Here is a 24,299-nt window from a genome sequence, read left to right as displayed (position 1 = left end):
TCCATATTTTTTGTGTGTCTCCATTTTTTGGAAGGTTCACTTTCTAAATACGGCAATATTATTATTCTTTTTTATGAACCCACCCACCCCCACTCTCAATCATCTGTTCTATAGATGTGGGTCGTCCCCCCCCCCCATAAGATTCTTGCAAAGCTTAGGAATAGCTCTGTTTCTCTGGTTCTTGCAAAGCAGTCTAGTATACCCACCCTTTCGATGGGTTTTCATCTCACTGATGAGGAGGAGCTTTTTGATTACTTGTCTATTGTGCTTTATAGAAAGATCGGTTTTATCTAATTATCTGTTAAAGCAGCTCTTGCATTTTACTTTTTTCAACAAGGGGAATAAAGCGCACGTCAGGAATCCGTGCAAAAGAGCATTTGTGAATGAAAAGCAAACGCTCTGTTTTATATTTGCATGGAGAGCATGCTACTCAGCGTAGGGTCGCCATATTTCAAACAGTGCAAATCCAGACAGAAAAGTTGTTGGGCTTTTTTGCCAGAGCTGTTGGACTTTTTTTTGGCTGCAGTGTTCTGGATATGTCCGGGAAATTCTAGATGTATGGCAACCATAACACAGCAGCTGCAGCAAAACGCTCATGATGTCATTCAAACTTTACTTTTTATGGAGAATTTACAACATAATTATCAGTCTTGGGCTTGGAAAGAGTTACCTATTTCAGAGCTCACTTTTCAGGAAGGGCACGAAATATTCCACTCCCAGTTTCTTATCTCCACCCCACCCCTTATTGCTGTTCTGATAGATCTAATATACAAACTTTGGCTATGTTTCTTACAATTGGCACTTCCCTGATATAGTTCACACATTGAATTATAGGTTTGAAAATTCAAAACTTAGAAAATACCAATTCAAAAAATTGCTGGGGTCTTCATTCTCATTCTTGTCATTTGTTTAACAATGGTTTGTTGGTTTGTTTGTTTTTTTAAAAAGAAATATACCACTGTATGTTTTTTCAGCATGTACCTCTATGGGAGGAAAAAGCCTTTTTCCATTGTTCTGTCTTTATACTCAAAGCATGGTGTATCTTCTGTTCCTTGCATTGTTTGCCACGCTGCCCCAATGACCTTTTGCTAGAGGGGGAAATAGCCCACTTGGAAATGGAAATATCCTCCTAGCACAGTGATCCTGCATTCATCTACAAAATTCATTATTTCGTGGTCACCCACTGCAAGGATCCTACTTTGCAATAAATAAATAAAAAATGGAGAAACTGATGAGTAAACGAATGTGACCTTCTGCACAAATATTTGGACCGTGGTGATGATACGGAGCTACCGTGCCCTTCGCTTTCCAGTGAAGGCAGCACTTAAAAAGATTGGATCCATTACAAAATTGCTTTTTAGCAGGATCACTGCTTTCTTAGGGAGATGTGAAGCCAAAATGGACAGTAGCTGCAGCACATGCTTGCTTGCACATGTGGATTGGACCAGTGCCCTTGACTGTGCAGGCAAACATATTCTGTAATGTTTAATATGCATCTTATTTAGAATAAGCGACTATTTCTACATGCATGTGTGCTTTAAGGTACTATATTCAGACCACTATTTTTTTTCCTGTTGCTTTTTGTTTTGCTTAGTTCAGCGATGGAAAGAACAAAGATAGACAAGGGACATGCTTCATGCCTCTAAAAGTCCCCGCACCCATATTGCTATTAGACTTATCATGATGTACATTATTTTCCATCAAAGGGTAATCCGTTATCGGCTAACTGCTGCAGTTACTGTCCAGTTTTGTACCTGCCACTGTCTAATACTATTATATATCACTTCAGCATGGATTTTTGTACCCAAGAGGAAGGGGTTCCTGGCTACTAAACCTAATGCTGAATTTGGTGACTGTCTGTAAGCATGTCAGGCCGAAGTTATCCTATGTATGCATGACATTAATTTCGTTTTGCTTTTTTATTACCTGTACTGAAGGCTTTACCCTTTCTAACTGGTGTCTTGCTGTAAAACTTTTCCTTGCTTAATTGTTGCTCAAATTGTTGACCCAAGTGCAGGGGGACATGTTCATTGGTACGATGCGCCATACTCTCAAATCATGCCCTATCACCACTGTCACGGGTATCCATTTCAAGCCTTAAGAACCCAAGAAAACCTTTTTATCCTTCCTCCTTCGTTTATCTCAGCAAGGCAGCCTCTATCCCATATCTTTGCTGAAATTGCATTATTTTTATTTTATGTTATTTTTGAAACCTCTTGCTGCATCTCCCCTTTGAAAACCTCTTGTCCAATAAATTAGCTCAAGAGCAAGCTGTGGCTTTGCACGTTCCATAGAAATTGTAAGAGGGGATGCATGACTTTCCTCGGCCCCTCTGCACTATACATTTAAAGCAATATCATCCCTCTCTGAACCTAGGATCCTAGGAACTGTAGCAGAAACTCTGGGAATTGTAGCTCTGTGCAGGACGCAGGGGAAGTCTTCCTGATACAGAAATGGAATACTCATCTGCCCCCAAAGATATGGGCCTCTCTCTTCCCTTTCCCCCCACCTTTGCCCAAGGCTCAGAAGGGGATGGATGGGGCCACACAAATCAGCCATTTCTCTGTTCCTTCTTATAATCTTCACAGGCTCCTCTTCTTTAAAATGGGAAAGGGGGATCCTTGAAACAAAAGAACACTCAGAATTAATTCTGTTTTAACTGTCTTGACACCGGTGAGGAGTGTATGAACTCAAGTATCTTAGCTATAGCTGTCAATAGTACCTTTATTCGTTATTATGGAGTGCTGGTTATAAATCTACATTTCTTTAACACGTTCTTACTGAATGTGTCTGCTTTCCATCAGTCTTTTGAGTACGTTGTCTGTTTTCATTTTCTTTTTTAAAGAAAAGGTTGTTAGATTTTTGGTGGTGGTTCTTTAATTTAAAAAATAGCTATACGTAAGCCAATATAAGCAACCTGCGCCTACCCCATTCCAGCACTTCCACCTCAAATTTTGCTCAAGGGAATCCTTATTTTGTTGTTGACGATCTGAGGAATGACAAGAACACCACTTGATTTTCAGGTTCTAAAGTCAATCCTGGATGATTTGACATGAAGCTAAAATTACTATTCACCCTCCATTTTATAGTATGAGGAATGAGGAATGCATCAGTTTGATTTAGAGGCATTTGCATTTCTGACTCTAGTGTGTACCAAGGGAAAAAATTAAATAACCAGCATTTAAATATTTTTGAGGTCCAAAATAGCAATCTTACGAGTATCCCACTTCAGTGATGCAAATTTTTTAGTTATAGAAGTCTAAAGAAAATTTTAATCTTATTTGAAAGCCTTTTTTATAGACTTGCTATGAATCCTTCTAGGGATTAGTTCACATTGCACATCATCTACATTATTCAGCTGGGCATCAAACAGATTGGGGTGGGGAGTTATGCAGACATAGATCTAAGACAGTACAATCCTATGTGTAATTACATATGGATTAGTAATCCAAATGCTTGCTTGGGGTTAAATATTTATATAAAGACACCCTTGAAGGCATCAGATGAGTCCTTGCTTATTTTTTTGGCCATTGGATAAGCTTTCTACCAGGAAAATACTGCATTCATTACGTCTTTAGCTACCTTACAGCCCCCTGAAATATCACTTTTTTTCTACAGGGCAATTATATATGTGTTCATAGGAAGCATTTCTCAAAGGTGCCCCATTTTACAGAAAGGCACCATGTGGGCCATTCTCCCAAAGCTAATATGACTGACGTGAACTTCAAATCGTACAATATGTTTGTAATGTGTTGTGATTTTCTGCAACTCCTTGTAGGAAACAGCAGACTTTGAAGACCGACAGATGGTTATTAAGGAGGGAAGCCTTCCACCTTTGTTCTCGCATGAGCTCTTGGAAGTTACATAGCATTTCTAGGATGTAGCTTATCACATGTCTTGGTATGCATTGTGATAAGTTCAAAGCAGTGCCTCTGCTTGACAGGCAAGGAGCAAAAGAGTTCTGCTTTAAAGGCGAGGCTGATTTTAATCTAGATCATGACGTACAGCATGGAGAAAATGCTGTGAAGCCTTCTGTCCATTTTAGTTCCTAGCCTTTGGCCTTCAGTAGATAGAAAGATAGATAATTTGTCAATATTGGTACAGATATGACATTCAATAACTCTCACAACTGAGGCAGAATTTGCAATGTAGCATAAGATAAAGCAGGCATAGGTTATGCTGTTATCAATCAAGCGGCCATGAATGTTTAGGAATTGTGTCTGACCACAATGGGGTCTTTGTGAAATTAGAAGGAGCAATTTATCATCTTCTTTGTCCTTAGAAGCAAGGAAGGGGTACCAGGTTACAGAGAAATATTTCTGCATTTTCACTCCTATAGCCTGTCCCTTGCTAATCCCCAGATTCCAGTCCACCAACCCTGTAGCATAAAATGTGTGTGGCATCTTCCACACATGCAGCTGCAAGTAAGAAAATGATTAGATCTCAATTCTATACAGTATTCGTTTAGTCTCTTCTTCCTGCATATTTTGACAGGGGAAAAATGACAGGGGTATTAATTAAGCCTTTGGAAACACCACTATCTTACATTTGGTGGTCACTGGGTGATATTAAATTAAGAACGTTCAAAGGAATCCTGACTTTATTTGCTGTGAACTGTCCCCAACCAAACCTTGGTGGAGTTTAGATTCAGAGAACTGCGAAACACCAGTTCTGAATTGCAGTAGGCTGCACAAAGAGACTCTTTGCTGAGGTGCTGATTAATGCCTTTGGAGCTTCCATGCAATCTAGCTGAGCCACGAGTCAGACAGGAACCCTCAACACTACAGCAAGTGTTTTGATGGGACAGCCCAAGCATTTGCATCAGGCTGCCATACGGATGCCCTCCTGTATAATGGCAAATACACCACTTCAGTTGTTGAAGATCTAGAAAAATAAAAACAAGATTGTTGGTCATGTATAGCTGCTACTTTCTATGATTAGCTGTGGCCAGTCCGTAAACTTAGATTTCAGATGCTTAATTTTCGAGAAGCAGAAAACTTCACATACGGATGCTAATGTTTCTTTTCTTCTGTCATGTGGGCAGGCACGGTGCCAGAATTTCTGTGTTTTTACTACATATTTGAGGTGATACTATGATTCTTGTAGGTCTTTTGTACATGTCGTTTGAAAACATACCAGTTGTAAACTTAGAAAATACGATTTCCTGACCTTAGGGCCCCTCCCTTCTTTTTTTTCTTATAACTGCATTAATTTTATTATGAAATTATTGTATACAGTTGTGTACTAGTGTCAATAAAATTGACATTTGTGTAACAAGCTCTGGCTTTCTCTCAGATTTTCCTGAGCATCTGCATAGCCTGGAATTGTGGGTAAATTTATTTCATTGAGGCATATATATATATATCTACAGGCAAGTATCCCATTTGCTCTGCATAATTTGCTTTGGTGCTGATAAAGATGATGAGATAAATTATGAAACTTGCTAGTGCAGCTCAAAAATCTATACACCATTTAGGTCCTGCTGAAAAACGAATTGATCATAATCTCTCTGAATTTTTGATGCTGTGCTATATTTTACTGGGGCTTCCAAGATAAAATTCAGATGAAACTTCTTGATATGTTTGTAATAAAGAGCCTATCATTTGTGCGTGAACATGATGGGTATTGTTAGCTATACTAGCTGACAGCTTATTTGTTTCCCTAAATTAAGATGCTTTTGTAAAGCATGAAGGAAGATTAATGGGTTGCAGAAATATGTGGTTGGAAATATATACTGAATGTGAGCTTGATGACTACTTTATGTCAAAAAGACATGGTAGATTTCATCCGAGAAAGGAGGACAGCATTTAAAGCCCTTTCAGGCCATTGTCTTTCACGTAGCCACCAAAGTGTGCAATTGTCCATTTTCACGCTTTTTTTGTACACTTTTCTTAGGCTTAACAACAGCGAACATTTTGAAGTGGTCCTTCCACATGCTTTTTAAAAACTAACATCTATTGTATCAATGTAATGCTAGCATTTCAACCCCAAAACAGTCAGAGGAGCGTGGAATAACTTGACAAGGTACACTGTACATATTTATGTTGTACGTAGCAAGAGGGCTTGAGTAGTTTGCTCCCTTTGTTCTAGATGTGACATTGACATAGAAAATCACTTTCCTCCTCTAGATTCTGCTCTTTCTAATGCTTATTCTGTTAGCACCCTGTGAAATAATTTTAATCAGTTGCATTTCTGGAGTTTAAGTTTGTAGGAGGGTGAATCAAACGCCAGTTAACTATAGGGTAACTCTCTCTGTTTCTACATTTATTATGTACTAAAACTAATAGTAGAGCACAGAGAAAATTTACAGCTTTGACAATGTCCTCTTTGGACAGTATTACTCTCTCCCACACAACTTGACTGCTTCTTAAACATCTCCTATTTTTTTCTGATTACAGGATTTCCCCAACCATCTGAACTGAATCCCACCCCTATCCCCATCCGTTTCTATTTAGATTAAGTGATGAGGAAGACAATGAATTTTTCAAATAAAAATGTGGGGGGAGGATAGAGCAGGACACTTCGCTTGTATCTCTATGCATAACAAGTGATGGGGGTTGGAGTTCAGTGAGAAAAATGTCTGTTTCTTTGGGTGCTGCTAATTGGGTATTAGTACTAATGGATGATGAAAACCATACATTTTGAATTTGTAGTGAAAGCTGCAAGCTTTACCCTTTTTTTGACCTGGCTGCAGATCGGACAGTTTTATTGCCTACTGGAGCTAAGACCAAGGTCCTTTGACCGTATGGCCCAATTCAAAGTTATGAAGATGAGCAGGTCTTGGCCTCCGATTTATGTGCTCCCCCATTTGTGTGCAAGAGGAGGAGGTTTAAAACTTCCTGTCATGGCTTTGAACAAAATGCAGCTTCCTCTTGTGCCTGGATGCAGGAAACGGTGGCTGGTTTTAACCACGGTTAATTGGTTAATCTGGGATCTGAAACCACAATTTGATCCCGGTTTGCTTCAACTAACTTGAAAGAGCCAGTTCCTATAGTCAGATATAGTGGGAAGCTGGTTTGCTTAAGACTAAAAACAGAAGCTTGAAAACTTCTTCCTTTTGTTCATGAAGGGGGAGATGGCGCAAGAATAGTTTATTGTGGCATCTGAAATGTGTGAGTGGAATAAGATCTAACAACAGAAGCTCATACATCCCACAAAGCTGCCTCTCTAAAGCTGTTCTAACTTGATTCATCACATGCTAGGAAAGAAGCAGATGCTAAAGCAAGACTCTATTCTTCTTTCTTCGCTGCTGTAATGCAATGTGAATCTTACTCAAGTCCGTTCTCCATACGCACTAAATAGGCAGATTAGCTCTTCAGATAAACTAGTAGCTCGATTTAACTAGCTGGAACCATCTCATTTACATAGGCTGAGGTTCTTGGCTATAATTCTCATATATGCTAAAACGTAATATTTCTAAATTATTCTGAATTTTACTCTGTTGTTCCTTCAGCAGGCTCTCTCACGGGCAGCCCCCACCTTTCAGAACTGTCCATCAATTCCCAAGGCGGACCAGCTATGACAAATGCAACGTTGTCTCCTAATTTGAGTCCTGATAACAGGCAAGCTTCTCCATTAGTCAGTCCTCTGATGAATGACCAAACTGGTGTCCGCACTGATGATGAAGAGGAAGTCAGGAGGAAGGTACTTGATGCTCTTACCGTTTTGGTTACGATATCTGGCATGTCTAAAACACATAGGATTTTAACTGCATTTATTATTCTATCAGATTCAGTCCAACCAACCTCCATTTTTTTATACAAGGAACTAGCATATGCTTAACAGAGCATAAGTGTCTGCTACTGTTTTTTTTTTAAACACTTAACAGATCTAAAGGGCTCAAGCAGTGATCTTTCAAAGTCACTGGGCTGCTGGGAAGCGAGCCTTTGATTTGTGGCATGTGCTCTACCATGGAAAGACGGCATTTCCTTTCCACAAATGACTTCTCTTTCTTTTTTAACTTAAAACAAAACCTGAAAAATAAATTCCTGTTACCACAAAGTAGGTGATGCAATGAATTTGTGTGCTCAAATTGATACAGTGATTCACAAGTATAGGAGGCCACATCTACCACAAATATTGTCCACCTACCTCTGATGTTGAACTACACCGTCAGCAGATTCATATGGTTTGAGCTCTTGGTGCACTGTATCAGTCAGACCAAGGGTATCTGCTCGTATTTGAATGCTTCCCCATAGATGTAAAGAAAAGCTTTCTGTACATATTAGGGAACAGGGTTCCTATCTTCTCCCCCACACCCCAAATCCCTTGGATTCAATGCCTTTCTCTTCCTATTACCACCTCACTAGGTCCCCTTTGCCTGATGCTGCTTACACCCAGACCGATAACATCCAACTCCCTGCTCTCCTGTATTTCTTTCTGCTCTTGCTCTCGGTCGCAGGGCACGATTAGGCAGCTCTTAGCCTTGATTGTTCTAATGGAGCACACAGCAGGGTTCAGCTGCCTTCCTCGACAAAGCAGGCAAAGTGCATGAAGAATGAAGTCAAAAGCCTGGAAGGGGATTTTCCATTCCACGTGTTGGCTAGTTGGCTGACCGTACAGCTGATTTGAGCTTTTTCCTTGCACTTTGTAGACAGCCAAATCACAATACATCCACGTTTGACAAGGCCCCTTTGACAACCATCACAATGAAGAAAACTTGGGCTGCAATCCTGCTTTGTGCTTACTAGAGAGCAAGTGCCAGTGAGCTCTTGAATACTTCTGCGTAAGCTTGCTTAGAAATGCTCCAATGTTGGCTACAGGGTGTGCTTAGCACATCACTGATCGTTGGATGGAGGCAGAGCAATAAAAGTTGTTGCATTGCCTGGAAGAGTTTACGTCTTTAGGGTAAGGTAGCAGGACACCACACCATTAGCTGAATGCAATTTCTTTATATCAGAGCTTTCCTTTTGCCATTTGTGAATCACGAAATTCATTAGGTTTCTCGGAGGTATGATGTGTACTTCTTGCCTTGTTTGGAATATGGATATGAAGTCATTCTTGGTCAATTACTGCATGAAGTGCTAACTGTCCTACATGCAAACAGTTCTTGCCCATATTTACATATATGGAAGAAGTATATGCCCCTTATTGTATCCTAATGCTGAAAATACTAGGTACATATAAGCCCCCCCAAAATCTTGATCAGTTCCTGATTGCTTCTCTCCTCCCCTCCCCTGGGTCACTCCTTCGTACAGAAAGAGAAAGCACATAGATATATATTGTTTGCTTTTCCACAGGGTTCAGACAAATGTCACATCCAGGAGAATTGAAATGGATCTTCTGACATTTGCATGATCTTACATGGTACCCCCCCCCAAAAAAAAATCCCCCAAATTCCATCAGAAAACTCTATTAGAACAAAGCTTGCAGTGGCAGACTGCACAGTAAAAACCACAGCTCCAGTCCTTTTCAGCACCACAAAAATGACTCAGGGCACAGATCCTCGTGGATCTTTGGATCTTCCTGATTCTTTTTTTTTTTACATAGGATGACAACAGATCCAGGAAATTACAGGAGGCATCCATGGGCATAGGAGTTTCTTACTATTTTGTGGTGGTTTTGAGAGGGTCCTTTGAAAAATCATGTTCTCACAAATCCTGCGTTGGAAGCCTCAAATCTTTAGTTAAAATTTCATATTTCTCCAACATTTCTCCAGTGAAAATAGGGACATCCTAGGGGAAAGTGGGACATTCAGAGATCAAATAAGAAACCGGGATGGCTTCTCTAAATCAGAGATGTCCTTGGAAAATAGGGACACTTGGGGGTTCTGCAGCCACTGTGTCCAGTTGTTTAAACTTGTTAACGTTTTTGTGGTGTACTATGATTTACTGTATATTTTGTTGTACAGCACCTTGATTTTTTGTATGAGAGAGCAGTCTAAAACCATTTTTAATAAATACATAGCAGCTAAAAAAGTTTCATATTTCTGAAAATATACAGTGCTACCTCAGGTTAAGAACTTAATTCGTTCTGGAGGTCTGTTCTTAACCTGAAACTGTTCTTAACTTGAAGCACCACTTTAGCTAATGGGGCCTCCTGCTGCCGCTGCACCGCTGCTGCACGATTTCTGTTCTCATCCTGAAGCAAAGTTCTTAACCAGAGGTAATATTTCTGGGTTAGTGGAGTCTGTAACCTGAAGCGTATGTAACCTGAAGTGTATGTAACCCGAGGTACCACTGTATCACATTGGGCAAGGTTTTTCCAAAAGTGAACTTACTCTTTGGGTAAAGACCAAAACCTCTGTTTCTTTCTTTCTGTTTTCAGAGGTTTCCAACTGACAAAGCATACTTCATTGCTAAAGAAGTTTCCACCACAGAACGAACTTACCTGAAAGACCTTGAAGTCATCACGTCGGTATGTCTGCTTTTACATTACGCACAGAACCATGAGCTTTTCTGGACAAAACTTAACTTAAGGGATTCTAGGCAGCTGTGCCTTCCCTCCCTTGCAACCCTCTTCTTGTGGTAGGGGGGGAAATACCAAAAATTAATTGATATATTTTGCTCAATACCTTCTCCCTACAGGATAGGGAATATGTGAGGCAATGGCCGGCTCCTGATCTGCCCCACTTTGAGTGGCCTCTCCTCATCAAGTCACTTTTCTCATCCAATGAGTGACCAAGAATTTCTATGCAGCAAGCCAATCAGAAGTGAAATCTTACAATCCTTTAACACAGTAAAAAGAACCCAGCTTTTCTTGGCCACCAACATTCACATGCTATTTTAAACTTAACCCCTTCATATAACGCCGCCACCCCCAGCACAGTAAGCTCTTAAACATTTTATACATTCTCAATAAAACACATTCTAGAAGCTAATTGACTTTGTTTATAAGGCGTGCTGTGTCTATTTCTCTGTTATATATAGCACCCTTTGGCTGAGCCAAGATGCAAATTTGTGATGTGATATTGCTGGGGAGGGGACGCGGGTGGCACTGTGGGTTAAACCACAGAGCCTAGGGCTTGCCGATCAGAAGGTTGGCAGTTCAAATCCCTGTGACGGGGTGAGCTCCCGTTGCTCGGTCCCTGCTCCTGCCAGCCTAGCAGTTCGAAAGCACGCCAAAGTGCAAGTAGATAAATAGGTACCGCTCCGGCGGGAAGGTAAATGGCATTTCCGTGCGCTGCTCTGGTTCACCAGAAGCGGCTTAGTCATGCTGGCCACATGACCCGGAAGCTGTACGCCGGCTCAGCCAATAAAGCGAGATGAGCGCCGCAACCCCAGAGTCGGTCACAACTGGACCTAATGGTCAGGGGTCCCTTTACCTTTATTGCTGGGGAGAGTCATTCACCAAGCAGAACCTATGCTCTTTTAGCCCCATGGAAAGGCTATGCTACTCAACAGACTTGGCCCCAAAGGTGACCTGCCTTATTGCTTTTCTTGGTCTTTGTAGTGGTTCCAGAGCACAGTTAGCAAGGAAGACTGCATGCCAGAAGCACTGAAGAATCTCATCTTTTCCAACTTTGAACCTTTGCACAAATTTCACACCAACTTTTTAAAGGAAATAGAGCAGCGGCTTGCCCTGTGGTAAGCAGTTGTTTTTTTATTATTATTAACGTTCCTTTTCCGTGCTAAATAGGTTCATGTTCTGTTATGCCTTCCTTCACGTCAGAATGGGTTGGCTGTAAGTTCCAGCAAGAAGAGTGTTATAAATCTTCGGGTGCACCTAGACGTGATGCAGGAGATCCTTGATTGCGTAAAAAGATTAATAAAGGGGGAGGGGCACTGACTGGATTTATACCAAAGCAGTGGGATCTAACCCTTTTGTCCTGTTCTGTTTTACAGTTCCAAATTCCCTCGCACTTTAAATGTACAAATATATGAATAAAATCGGAAGGTTTTCCTCCACATGGCAAAAAGCAAACCAGATCATAGGGTGGAGAATCAAATCTTTGAGTGAGAATACAGCATGTGTAAGAAAGGATTAAGCTCTGCACTGTCAGGGTCATTGTCCCAATCTGATCTCCTCCAACCCAAAGCTGCTATTAATTTTCTTATTCCCTGTAGGAGATCTTTATCAGATATCCTGCACTGCTTCTGTTTGTACCTTTAGATGTTGTATTCTAACCTATTCAGTTAAAAGAACTTATCCACTTGTTTGCCTAAATATACCCTTTTCTCATTCATCTTTTGTAAGTTTGCTTTGCCTGTGGAGTGGAATAGGGGCATAAAAGGTTATGATCTGATTCTGCTGAATTGGGTCTCCTTGCCCAAGCTATTTTCTATCAGAGGGCAATGCTGTGCTCAGCGTCTCGAATATTTTGCTGTAACTGATACCCCGTTATAGTTTCAGTTCACCAGATGCTTCTACCTCTGTCCATCTCTTACTTTTTCCCCCCAGACCTGATCTACCATAGAATCATAGAGTTGGAAGAGACCACAAGGGCCATCGAGTCCAACCCCCTGCCAAGCAGGAAAACCAGTTCATCAGAATGAAATGTAGACTGCTGGGAGGCCATATTTTTAGTGTTCCCCTGTTCTTAAAATATTCTGGGGTTCCAAGCCCTTTGAAAATCCGGATTGGGGGAGAATATCTGGGATATGTGAGTTAATGTCATGTGAATGGTTTGGTGTAGGACAGCTGTAGAAAAGCCTTTGTTTCCCCTCCATCTTTTAACACACCCACCCCAGTTGTGATACAGGTATATTACAAAGTTGGATCGCCTTGATTTGTTCAAGATTTGTCTCTCTATCTAGTACAGATGCATGGTAGCAAAACTTAATGTTATGTTTTATTTTCTCTCTTTTGTGTGATGTTTTCCAGGAGTAAAATAATGAGATCCAAGCATTAGAAGATTGTAGTGCTAAAGCTTTTGTCTCACTGAAATTAGTGGAACCACCTAGAACAAGCTGCAAAGCTTTATAAAATAATAACATAGAACATCAATCATGGCTGAAAACATTCATTTGTTTGATAAATCAGTAAAATTGGTTCATCTAAATCATAAAATGTGGGCTGCTGAGTTCAAAGCCCCTTAAATGATTTCCACAACTGATTTTGTTGAACCTGTACATCTCTTAATTCAGTCAAATTTATTTTACAAATATATGATAGTGACCTGCATGCCAAAACTGTTACCTACATTGCGTAAAGGTAAAGGGACGCCTGACCATTAGGTCCAGTCGTGACCGACTCTGGGGTTGCGGCACTCATCTCACTTTATTGGCCAAGGGAGCCGGCGTACAGCTTCCGGGTCATGTGGCCAGCACAACTAAGCCACTTCTGGTGAACCAGAGCAGCACACGGAAATGCCGTTTACCTTCCCGCCGGAGCGGTTCCTATTTATGTACTTGCACTTTGACATGCTTTCGAACTGCTAGGTTGGCAGGAGCTGGGACCGAGCAACGGGAGCTCACCCCGTCACGGGGATTCGAACCTAGGCTCTGTGGTTTAACCCACAGCGCCACCCGCGTCCCTCATTGCATAGTAGCCTTTAAAAGGTACTGTTATTTTAATTACTTGTTTATTGTATTGGATGAAAGCAAGACAGTTAATCAGCCAGCGGGGCAGAGGGACACACCTGTTAGCTTTAGGAGAAATAAAATAACACTTAGTCAGAGAGACATGCCACTTGAAAGAAATGTTCATCAAAGGAGACCTTTCTTTGCTGGCAGAAATCTAATCAATGATCTGAGCATGTTCAGAATTCTATCATTCTTCGTAACCTTTATTCTTTTGCCTCTGGTATCGCTGTGCAATAGGAGAAGCTGGTTGACCTCATTTCGGAAGTGAATTGTAATAGGAGGGAACTGTAATCGTGCAATCAGACCTGACGAGCGCTAATCAATTTAATTTTGCTTTAATCAGTCACTCGAAACAAAAGCAAAACAAAGGATTGGAGAAGTCTAGTATTTATGGAAGCAAAACATTAGGATGCCGAACACAAGTGTTTAAGTCTGTAAATGTTCTCCTTGGGGAATATTTCTCCTAAACATTCCTCCTCCAGAACAATGCTGTAAAGGATACTTCCCCTTGTTTCTGAATTAATGCTTTTGCAGCACCACTGAAAGCTAAGCACCAAACAGAGGATTTGCTCTCTCCTCTATCATGAATGCTGTTGAGAAAGTGTTTAGATTATGTCTCAACTCCCATCCCCATTGTACCCAAGGGAAGGTCAGATGTGACCCTGCCTTCCTTAGTCCCCTCACAGCAAGTAGGTGAGCAACCAAATCAGTTGTTTGCTTATTGGATGTTGTGACAGAAAGGGAATTGTATTCAGAACAAGGTCTGCAGCTAAAGAATCGTATGTGTGGTACTCATAGGATCTCCCAGGATCATATATTTCAACTTGCATCATTGCAGTAGGATTCAAGCTTTCCAGATTTAAAATGCATCTCTTTGCTGATCTCCAAAATTTGCCTGCATTCTTGTCTGTACCCCGTCAGATGGGTGGGGTAATAGTAATAATAATAATAATCATCATCTCCAAAGTGACATAAGTAAAGCTCATAATTTTTTGTATGTCATAGTCTACTTTGTCAGTAGACAAAAAAATGCTGTTAACTTTACTCAGACAAGCCCCTTTGCAAGTTAGACAGCTTTTTGTAAATATCCAGTGACATAAAGTGGCAGGTAAGACGATGAATTTTACTTCAACAACCTCGGCAAAATATTTATTCAATATATTACTGAAAGAAAGTTATTTCACAGAGAAGACACCTAATGCCTCACACGCTATTTCTATAGCAAAGGTGTCTATTTCTGCAAAAAAATAAAAATAAAATTTGATTTCATAACAGGAGTAGGCTAAACTTAATAAAATTTTTGAATGTGTGCCTGATTGTGTTGGTTGTACTAATGTGTAATTTCATTTAGAGGTGGCATTGTTTATCAGTGAGTTAGCTCTCATAATCCACAAAGGATTTCCCAAGTATTAGGAAAGGAGAGCTGCTGATAGATGAGGGTTTGCGATTTAGATTAACCGTAGCCATATGTCTTACGCCACAGCGATATAAAGGAGGACTCTGCAGTTGTCATACTTCTCTGAGGCTGATTCTGCTGAGAGCTGGTTTGATTCCGTTGCAAGAATGTGGAGTACAGTTTGGTCTTTTCGGCAGTCCCAGACAGCAAGCCTCGATAGATCCCACCAACTTCTGCAGTCTTTAGTACGGTGTAATACATACCTATCCAGAAATGATATTTTGCCGTTACATAGTCCCAAGTGAAAATTCAAAACTAGGGCAATGGCGGGTAGATAAAAACTGTCTCCGAAGCAAGGTTTTTTGACGTGTTTGTTTGACAGATGTGATCCATTTGCCAGGCATTGGTTTGTAAGCCTTCCAAAAGCATAACGTACAACACAGTGCCACGGCCTTGCCGAAAGGCCCACAAAGTAACAAAAGCTATATTTAAACCTCCCGCCATAGCTGTCAAGTACCCCCAAGCATAGTTTGAAATTGTGTTCCATTAGAACATTGTCTTCCTTGGAGACTGTCAGGGTCTGACAGTGAAAAGCAAGGCAAGCTGCTTAGCAGACCACTTTTCCATAATTTCCGATTTCCCCTCTATAATATGTGGCCAGGTGACTTCTTACCTGTCAGTACCTCCTTGTATGAACAGTGTACAGCCTAGAAAGTTTTCATTGACAGTATGCAGGGATGGGATTATATAGCAGGTGTCCCCACTGGGTTAGGTATATGACCTTATGTGGAAAGAGTATTCTGGAGGTAGAATTTCAGGAAACCTAACTATCCACTGCTTTATGACCAGACCCTGAACCCAGTGAAGCACAGAAAGCACTTGCATTAATTTTTTTCCTTCTAAAACCATTGCTCTGTCTTCTATCTCAGTATTGGCAGCAGCTACCTAAGGTCTCAGACAAAGATGATGATGATGATGATTTATTTATACCCTGCCCATCTGGCTGGGTTTCCCCAGCCACTCTGGGCAGCCTCCAACAGAATATTAAAATACAATAATCTATTAAACATTAAAAGCTTCCTTAAACAGGGCTGCCTTCAGATGGTCTTCTAAAAGTCTGGTAGTTGTTTTCCTCTTTGACATCTGATGGGAGGGCGTTCCACAAGGCGGGTGCCACTACCGAGAAGGTCCTCTGTCTGCTTCCCTGTAACTTGGCTTCTCGCAGGGAGGGAACCGTCAGAAGGCCTCAGCACTGGACCTCAGTGTCCGGACAGAACGATGGGGGTGGAGACGCTCCTTCAGGTATACTGAGCCGAGGCCGTTTAGGGCTTTAAAGGTCAGCACCAACACTTTGAATTGTGCTTGGAAACATACTATTACTCATGAGATCCTTTCAACATGGCGGGTTGTAGCCAAGATTGCACAAGCAGAAGGTAGCTCGTGCAACCAGTAGTCCAACGCTTCTGCAACTCTCAATACCCTCTCTTGGAAAACTTATTCGGATGACCAAGGCAGCAGCAAATGGGTGGAACCTACTGAACATTCTGAACTATCTTTTTGGGGGGAGAAATCACCTGAAATAAGGAATCATGTGACAGTAGTACAAGATTCCTCTGCCTGATTTTAGGCACACCCCCCCCCCCAAATTTCCACACCATATGCCACATCCCAGAATTTTCAGTAGCCCCTTCCCAGATGGTCCGATGTTCAGAGGGCTGGAGGATATCAGTAGTATGGGAAAGGAAAGAGAGGCTGCGCAGTGGCGTAGCGTGGGTTGTCAGCACCCGGGGCAAGGCAAGTAATTTGCGCCCCCTAACCCGTGGATTTGCGCCCCCTAATCCTAACCCCCAGATGTTGCGCCCGGTGTGGCCGGCCCCCCCTGCACCCCCCACGCTACGCCACTGAGGCTGCGCAAATCGTTTTCTGCATGTGCAACATTGGCTAGAACCCAGAGATTGGATTTGGAGATTGGAGTTTGATGCGAAGGATAAAACGTTACTCCTGAGGTGTGCACGTTTTTTCTGTGGTGGCACCTACAGGTTTGTGGCTCCAAGTTTACAGATTCCTCCTCTTCTGCTGTTGGTATTAAGCTTCACCAATCTGATAGCCCAATCATCTCATCAACTTCTTAAATCCCTCTAGATCTTTAATGTAGACAATATATTTAAACCTCTGAGCAGGAGATCGGTTACGAGGAGGGATTCAGCTCTAAGGTCAAAGAAGCCCTTTTTAAAAAGAGAGGTGGAACGGTGCCAGAAGGAGCTAATGGTTTTTGTAAGATTATTCCCCACTGTGTGATTCTAGCTAATCCTGATTTATTAAAAACAGAGGCAATAAGAGGCAGATCTGGTGACTTATCAGAATCGGCTAACCGTTTAAGGAACCTTTTCCCTACCTATTGTGAGTAATTTGGAAATGTTTTTGTTTTGCTATTCCATCCCTGTTAAACCCTCCCCTTCCACATTGGGCCCTTGAGCAGATAGACAAATTCATAAATATCTCAGATGGTAGCCTTACTCTTTCAATTGATCACTGATCTTTAACGAATTATTCCCTCTATTGGCATCTGTAATTTTCTTCATCAGTAGTCAAAGAAGAAAAAACTGAAAGGAATTAAATTCTAATGTACTCCTCAATCATTGGCATAGTACATATCTAGAAAACCTGGAGTTTAGTAGTGTTACTCAGGAGAGTAAACTCTATTTGGTGGCGATCAAACAGAAATGAAATCAGTTTTCCTTTACAACGCCTTTACACATTGCTTGCTGGGCATGAGCCAAATGTGGTAAGTAGTATTGAGCTGAATAGCAGAAATAAGAAGAGCCAGGACAAAGTTTGCACTCCTTTTTATATTTGGTAAAAGTGCCAGGGGATAAAAATGAAACACTTTCTACTAAGCTTTTTTGAAACAAAAACAAAAAAATTAGCTGAGACCAAAAGGCTTGTTCCTTTATTTAATGCCACTTTTTTTCTGCCACAAAATAGATAAGTTGTAAACATTTGAATTGCTATGTTTTCTTTGTCCAATGCTTCAGTTTACAAATAGACTTGCAGAAATATAAGTGTTTTATACTGAGCATACTCAGCTGTACGGCATATTAACCTAAGATTTCACCAATCGTCTGCCTGACAACTCGAGTGAATATGCCTTGGAAATAATGTGGTTGGCAGAGCTGGAGCTTGTAGCAGGACTTGTTTAGCTTCTTTTATAAATTCTTATTTATAATATAATATTTCTTGCTTCCTCTGACTTATTCCTAAATATTACTGGAGGCGGAAGCCTGTTTTACCAGTGATAAGATTTACTTATATGCTGGCATCCCCCAGCTTGCTGCCCAGCAGAAATTGTTGGCCTGTAACTCCAGCTTGAGGGTACAAGGTGATGAGAGCAAGAGACTCTTAATCTCAGGATTGTGGGTTCGATCCCTGCATTGGGCAAAAGATTCCTGCATTTCAGTAGGTTGGACTAGATGACCCTCGTAGCCCCTTCCAACTCTACAAGTCTATCTGTAAACACCTGAAGGTTGGGATCCTGCTGGATTCAGTTAAAGGACACAATTGTCCATCATGAATGCTGAACCACAGCACTTTAAAGTCCAGCCAGATTTTAAGGGAGGAATTCAACATTGCACTCTTATTCTGTCAGCACAAACTTTTCTGCATGCAAGAGGGGACAAACCCCCATTCTCCTTCCCCCCTGCGTGCTGTTCTGGGAGTTTCCTGACCCTCTAAAACAGATTTTAGGGAGTAGACCAGTGGAAGCGCTGATACTGCTCCCTAGCACACTGGGTTAGTTGAATCCGGGCCTTAGTCACTCTCATTTTCACAATGATAACCCATTCATTTGCTTCCACTTTTAGAGGTTTATTCTCTACCTGTAATGGCAACAGTGGTTGTCTGTGTTGAGTAGGTATGCCATGTAGTCTGTGGTGGGGAAAATTGACCTCTTGCACCAGACGTATTTTTTCCTCCAGCCCTATATTTGTGCAAAGTGAGTTAAGCCCTTCCTTAGAATGAGTTGATTTGTAGGGTTGCCTGTGCCCAAAAGCGATAGGGGTAGTCACCCTATGAATATATTTTCCAAATCGGTGGAGCCAAATCGATACTAAGGCTTTCCAAATCGGTGGAGCCAAATCGATACTAAGGCTTTCTTCTGTTAGGAGTATTTCTTCTTTCTTTCAGATTTAATTAGCCAGAAGCACAAGTTAGGAATTGTTTCTGCAGCAGGGCACACTGCCCATTCTATAGTAGTGGGGATGCAGAAAGCATAATTTGCTAAGACTTCCTGTCTTGACATTTTTAAGGAATGTTCAAAGGAGGCTTTAGGCATTTCTGCTCACGGGCATAGAATTGTTTGAGATGGTGAATGATTTCAATATGGGCTTAGAGCTGTTTTTAAGAAAGAACAATATGATCTAGTCCTGGAAGCCATATTCTTGTTTCATATTCACCCTTTTTCTGTTTTTTATCTAACGGTGCACCTTTTTTTTTGTGCATTCAAATATCCGTTACTTTCATTGTGCATTCATAGGTAATAGAAACTCTTTAGTCGTTCTATAGTACCAAGTAAGTAGGCCACTGGGAAACCTCTCTGGAGACAGCGCTTGCAAACTGTTGTTTATTGTGTTCTGGCAAGCTGTACTAGTCCAGGGGAATGTGTTAACCCCAAAATCATAACAATTTATAGGTCTGTCTTGGGAGGTTTTGACTGAAAGCAAGGTCAGTAACAAACTGCAGATTTGTTTCTCTGGCCTGTGATTTAAATTTTATGTTTCGCATGAGGAAATCCTGTGCGTTAAGATTTATCCTTGATTATTATTATTTTATTTTTTTTGCACAGCGAGTTCTTTATTCTAATGTAATAGTTTTCCCAGGCAGGCTAAAACACCGCAGGGGGGTTTACTAGTTTTTATCCATTGCGCTGAACAATAAGCTGACTGAAAATAATGAGGCAAGTAAAATATGTAGAGTGATTTTTATCTCCTTGCAGTTTCTGCAAATAAGCCTTGCTAGTTGCTTTCAGCATATACAGTATAACCTGTATGTCAGATTAGTCTCACCAGCTGTAGAAAGCCAGATTGTTCCTTCCATTTTTACTGTGCATGTCTACTTAGGGTTTATTTCCAAGCAAGTGTGTGTATATAGGGATAGGACATATTTCTGAGTAGTCATACACAGAACAGAACTAGTAAAATTGAATTTGCACATAGGAAATCCCACTTTTGGCATGAATGAATTTTTTAAAAAGGAGGTCATGAATACATTTCCTCCTAGCATTCTCTCCCTCTTTAAAAAGACTGTTTGTGATTGATTTCTAAGGCCATGGCTCATTACTTAACCTAGGCTGGATGTGGTCTGTTTCGTCTTCATTAGAGTCTGAAATAAGAAGACAAAGCTTGACCTCAAGGGGCTTCTTGTCTTAACGTTTTAATATACAAAGACTCTGCTGTGTTCTCCTTAATTCAAAGGCTGCATTAAGGAAGTTCACAGTGGGTACGGGGAATTCCCCTGTCCCATTATCCTCTCAGCAGTCACCAGTGCCCCTTTTTCCACATTGTTCAGGGATCATAGAATTGTAGAGTTGGAAGGGACCCTGAGGGCCATCTAGTCCGACCCCCTGCAATGCAGGAATCTCAGCTAAAGCATCCATGGCAGATGGCCATCCAACCTCTGCTTAAAAACGTCCAATGGACCACCACCTTCAAAGAGAGTCTGTTCCACTCTCTTCCTGATGCTTAGTTGGAATCTCCTGTCTTGTAACTTGAATCCATTGGTTCACATCCTAGCCCTCCGGAGTAGGAGACAAGGAGCTTGCTCCATCTTTCGTGAGATATCCCTTTAGATATTTGAAGATAGCTATCTTATCTGCTCTCAGCCTCCTCTTGTCCAAGCTAAACTCCCTCATAAGAGATCCAGTGTGGTGTAGTGGTTAAGTGCGATAGACTCGTAATCTGGGGAACCAGGTTCACGTCTCCGCTCCTCCACATGCAGCTGCTGGGTGACCTTGGGCTAGTCACACTTCTCTGAAGTCTCTCAGCCCCACTCACTTCACAGAGTGTTTGTTGTGGGGGAGGAAGGGAAAGGAGAATGTTAGCCGCTTTGAGACTCCTTAGGGTAGTGATAAAGCGGGATATCAAATCCAAACTCCTCTTCTTCTTCATAAGGCTTGGTTTCCAGACTCTTGATCATTTTGATCACCCTTCTCTGCACACATTCCAGCTTGTCAATAACCTTTTTAAATTTTGGTGCCCAGAACTGGACGCTGGATTCCAGGTGTGGTCTGACCAAGGCTGAATAAAGCAGTACTATTACTTCCCTTGATTGGAGCACTATACTTCTGTTGATACAGCCTAGAAGAACATTAACTCTTCTTTGCTGCTGCATCACACAGATGACTCATGTTAAGCCTGTGGTCTACTAAGACCCCTAGGTCCTTTTCACACGTATTACTTGCAAGCCAGGTGTCCCCCATCTTATATCTGTGCAGCTGATTCTTCCTGCCACAGTGTTACATGCCAATGTGTTGTTGTTCATCTGAGGTTGCATTTGCCTAATTTTAAAGACCTGCTAAGGAACAAATTATTGTTGTTATGTCCTCATACATTAAAACATAGAAATCAAAGAAAATGTACTTCCTTTCCCCCCAGTAAGCAAATAAATAATAAACTCAGTTGGACTTGTGTATGAGTAGACATGTGCAAGACTGTGATGCAAGTGAACTTCTCTTGGAGTTAACTATATTCACCAAAAACATCAATAACCTGGAATAAGCATTTCTCACTTTAACAATCAGGTACACTTTGTGCTCTCGCTTCAGAGCATGTTAAAGTCATAATACGGCGGTACTTAGAGCACTTTTACCTGGGCGCTGGATACCACGTTAACTCAGTAGTCCTTAGTAAAGGTAAAGGGACCCCTGACCATTAGGTCTAGTCGTGGACAACTCTAGGGTTGCGGTGCTCATCTCGCTTTATTGGCCGAGGGAGCCGGCATACAGCTTCCGGGTCATGTGGCCAGCATGACTAAGCCACCTCTGGCGAACCAGAGCAGCGCACGGAAATGCCGTTTACCTTCCTGCCGGAGTGGTACCTATTTATCTACTTGCACTTTGATGTGCTTTCGAACTGCTAGGTGGGCAGGAGCAGGGACTGAACGACAGGAGCTCACCCCGTCGCAGGGATTTGAACCGCCGACCTTCTGATCGGCAAGTCCTAGGCTCTGTGGTTTAACCCACAGTGCCACTCGCGTCCCCCCCCCCAAAAAAAACCTGTAAAATAAACTCGGAAGAGTGGTCTTGAAGGCATCAAAGCTAAAATGTCTGGCTCTTGGTGCCAATTGAATGAGAGGTCAGCTGGGCACCATGTGTGCAAGTAACTCTGAGCGCCTTGGAGGAACAGCTGGGTGTCAGCACAAGAAATAGTAACAGTAAGCTAGTATTCTTCCTGCAGATGCCCAGCCGCTATATTTCATCTTGCTTATTTTATCTCAGAGGCCCATTTGATGAAGATTGGTTTCTGAAATCTGAGTTGATTAAAGAAGGTAGTTAAAAGAATTCCTAGGTTGTAAAAACAATTATTGGGTTTTTATCATCTTTGATCCCCTCTGCTTCATCTGTCTTCTTCCTGTGTTTGGAGATCAGTTTTCTTGTAAAGATGATGCAAAATCCTTATGGCTTCCTATCGGCTATAGCAACAAGTGGTGATCAGATGTTTTGCCTTGGGCTTTATCCTTTTTCTGTTCTGGTCTCCATTTTCATGTCAGGACAAGAGCGATATTCCCTTACCAGGAAAAATGCCATAATTCAGTCATTCTGCATGTTATTTCAGGACTGCCTTCTGTTTTGAAGGGGCTGTGTGTAAATTAGATTTTGTTTTTCCTTATTGTAGTTTGGAACGCATTACCCTTTTGAGCCATTGTTTGAACTAATGCAACCTTTGGGTATAGTCGTGCAGTCAAGGAGACCAAGAGGCAGAATTACTTCAGCATGTCAGCATGCAACAATTTCTCCTTCCCTCTGACCTCAGCAGGCGGCCTACTTGCACTCAGAGTAAAACTAGGAAATCGATTCAGTCGCAGCAAAGGTGTGTAGTGTTAAAATGACCTTTGCTGCATCTGAATGGTCACATCATCATTCTTATATGTACAGCTGCTCAGAGCTTTTCCCAAAATCTGAATGCTCCTTATATTCAAAGCTTAATTTCTGGCTAAGCTTTATGTTGATTTCTATAGGACCAGCTTAAGATTTTTTTTCCTTAGCAAAAAAAAAGAAGTCAATACAGGTATTTATTCTTTACTGCTCTCCCAGTGTAATAAAATTAGCATTGAATATTGAGATGCCGATAAGTGGAGAGTGGAATTATTGCTGTAAAGCATAGCTTCTAGTGCTCACAGGCAAATTACAATATGTTGCTATATTTCTTATAGCATCATAATTTTTTGTTGGTTTTGGGTCCCACTGTGGGGCCTTTTATACTACTTTTTGATAAAAATTAAATTTTACCTTCTTTTTTCGCAGTAGTAGCACCATTTTATGCTTCTATTTGAGTAGAATATCCTTCGGCAGAGTCAGGGATAATGTCCGTGGCAATAATGTTGGTAGAGAAAATAAGGGTGTATTCAACTAAGTATTGCTCATAGTAGACCCACCGGAATTGACAGACATATTTTATTAATTTCAGTGGGTCTGCTCTGTATAAAACCTAGCTGAATTCCATACATCATTTTAAACATTTTTTCTCACAAAATTTGCATCTCTAAATATATTTTCTGTCAGAACTGCATTTAATCTAAGAAATACATGCATTTTAATGAATCATAACACTTTCTTGAGCTGAAAATCTACCTCACAGAATTTGGGGAGGTGCTAATTCTGAAGGATAACCGTGTTGCTCAGATCTGCACATTAGTCTGGAAGGTGTGAACCAGATCATTCTTAAAATCCCACTTATGCTGAAACAGGGTGTGACAGACTTATGAATGAACATATTCCAAAGTGACATGGATTAGAAAGAGACAGATCCACCCACCCTGAGGTCAGGCTAGCCTCTCCTGGCAATTGCGCACACTTCCATAGGCAGCTCCACCTCATAGGTTTATACTGAAGCAAATGCCAAGCTTGTGACATTCATTACATTTTTAAAAAGAAAATCATGCAATATTCATGTCTTTCTTGTAGCACAAACTGGTAGAATTTTTTTTTTTTTTTAGCTTTGTTCTTCATATTGAGGTCTGAGAGCATTTGACGATAAAGCTAGAAGATGCAGCAGTCTGGGGTATAATATAATAATAAAATGTAAGATACAGAAGTCTGCGTTCACTGGTCCACTAATATGAAATAGTTTAGCATCCTCTTTTGGAAACTCTTTAAAAATTCTTGTTGGGCAGACATAATTCAGTGGTTGATTCTCTCTGCAGTATTTGTTTTTCCTCTTACGCTTCTT

General features: G+C 41.2%; 1 protein-coding gene across 14 annotated transcripts in view; it reads left to right on the top strand.

The window, feature by feature from the left end:
• FARP1 (FERM, ARH/RhoGEF and pleckstrin domain protein 1) overlaps window positions 1-24,299 on the top strand; it is a 188,097-nt gene that overhangs the window by 144,099 nt on the left and 19,699 nt on the right. For 8 of the 14 annotated variants that reach the window (XM_083437656.1, XM_083437664.1, XM_083437654.1 and 5 more), the window contains exons 14-16: window positions 7,457-7,644; window positions 10,267-10,356; window positions 11,392-11,525. In XM_083437656.1, coding sequence (XP_083293782.1) covers window positions 7,457-7,644; window positions 10,267-10,356; window positions 11,392-11,525 — 412 coding nt within the window. Of the gene's footprint in view, window positions 1-7,453; window positions 7,645-10,266; window positions 10,357-11,391; window positions 11,526-24,299 lie in introns of all 14 variants that reach the window. The other 6 variants (XM_083437660.1, XM_083437653.1, XM_083437665.1 and 3 more) reach the window with 1 other exon arrangement.

The sequence above is a fragment of the Podarcis tiliguerta genome (genome assembly GCF_965153285.1).
Source record: "Podarcis tiliguerta genome assembly, chromosome: 4".
Taxonomy (NCBI): domain Eukaryota; kingdom Metazoa; phylum Chordata; class Lepidosauria; order Squamata; family Lacertidae; genus Podarcis; species Podarcis tiliguerta.
Note: the sequence above shows the minus strand (reverse complement) of the source record. Positions and strands in the feature narration are given on the sequence as shown.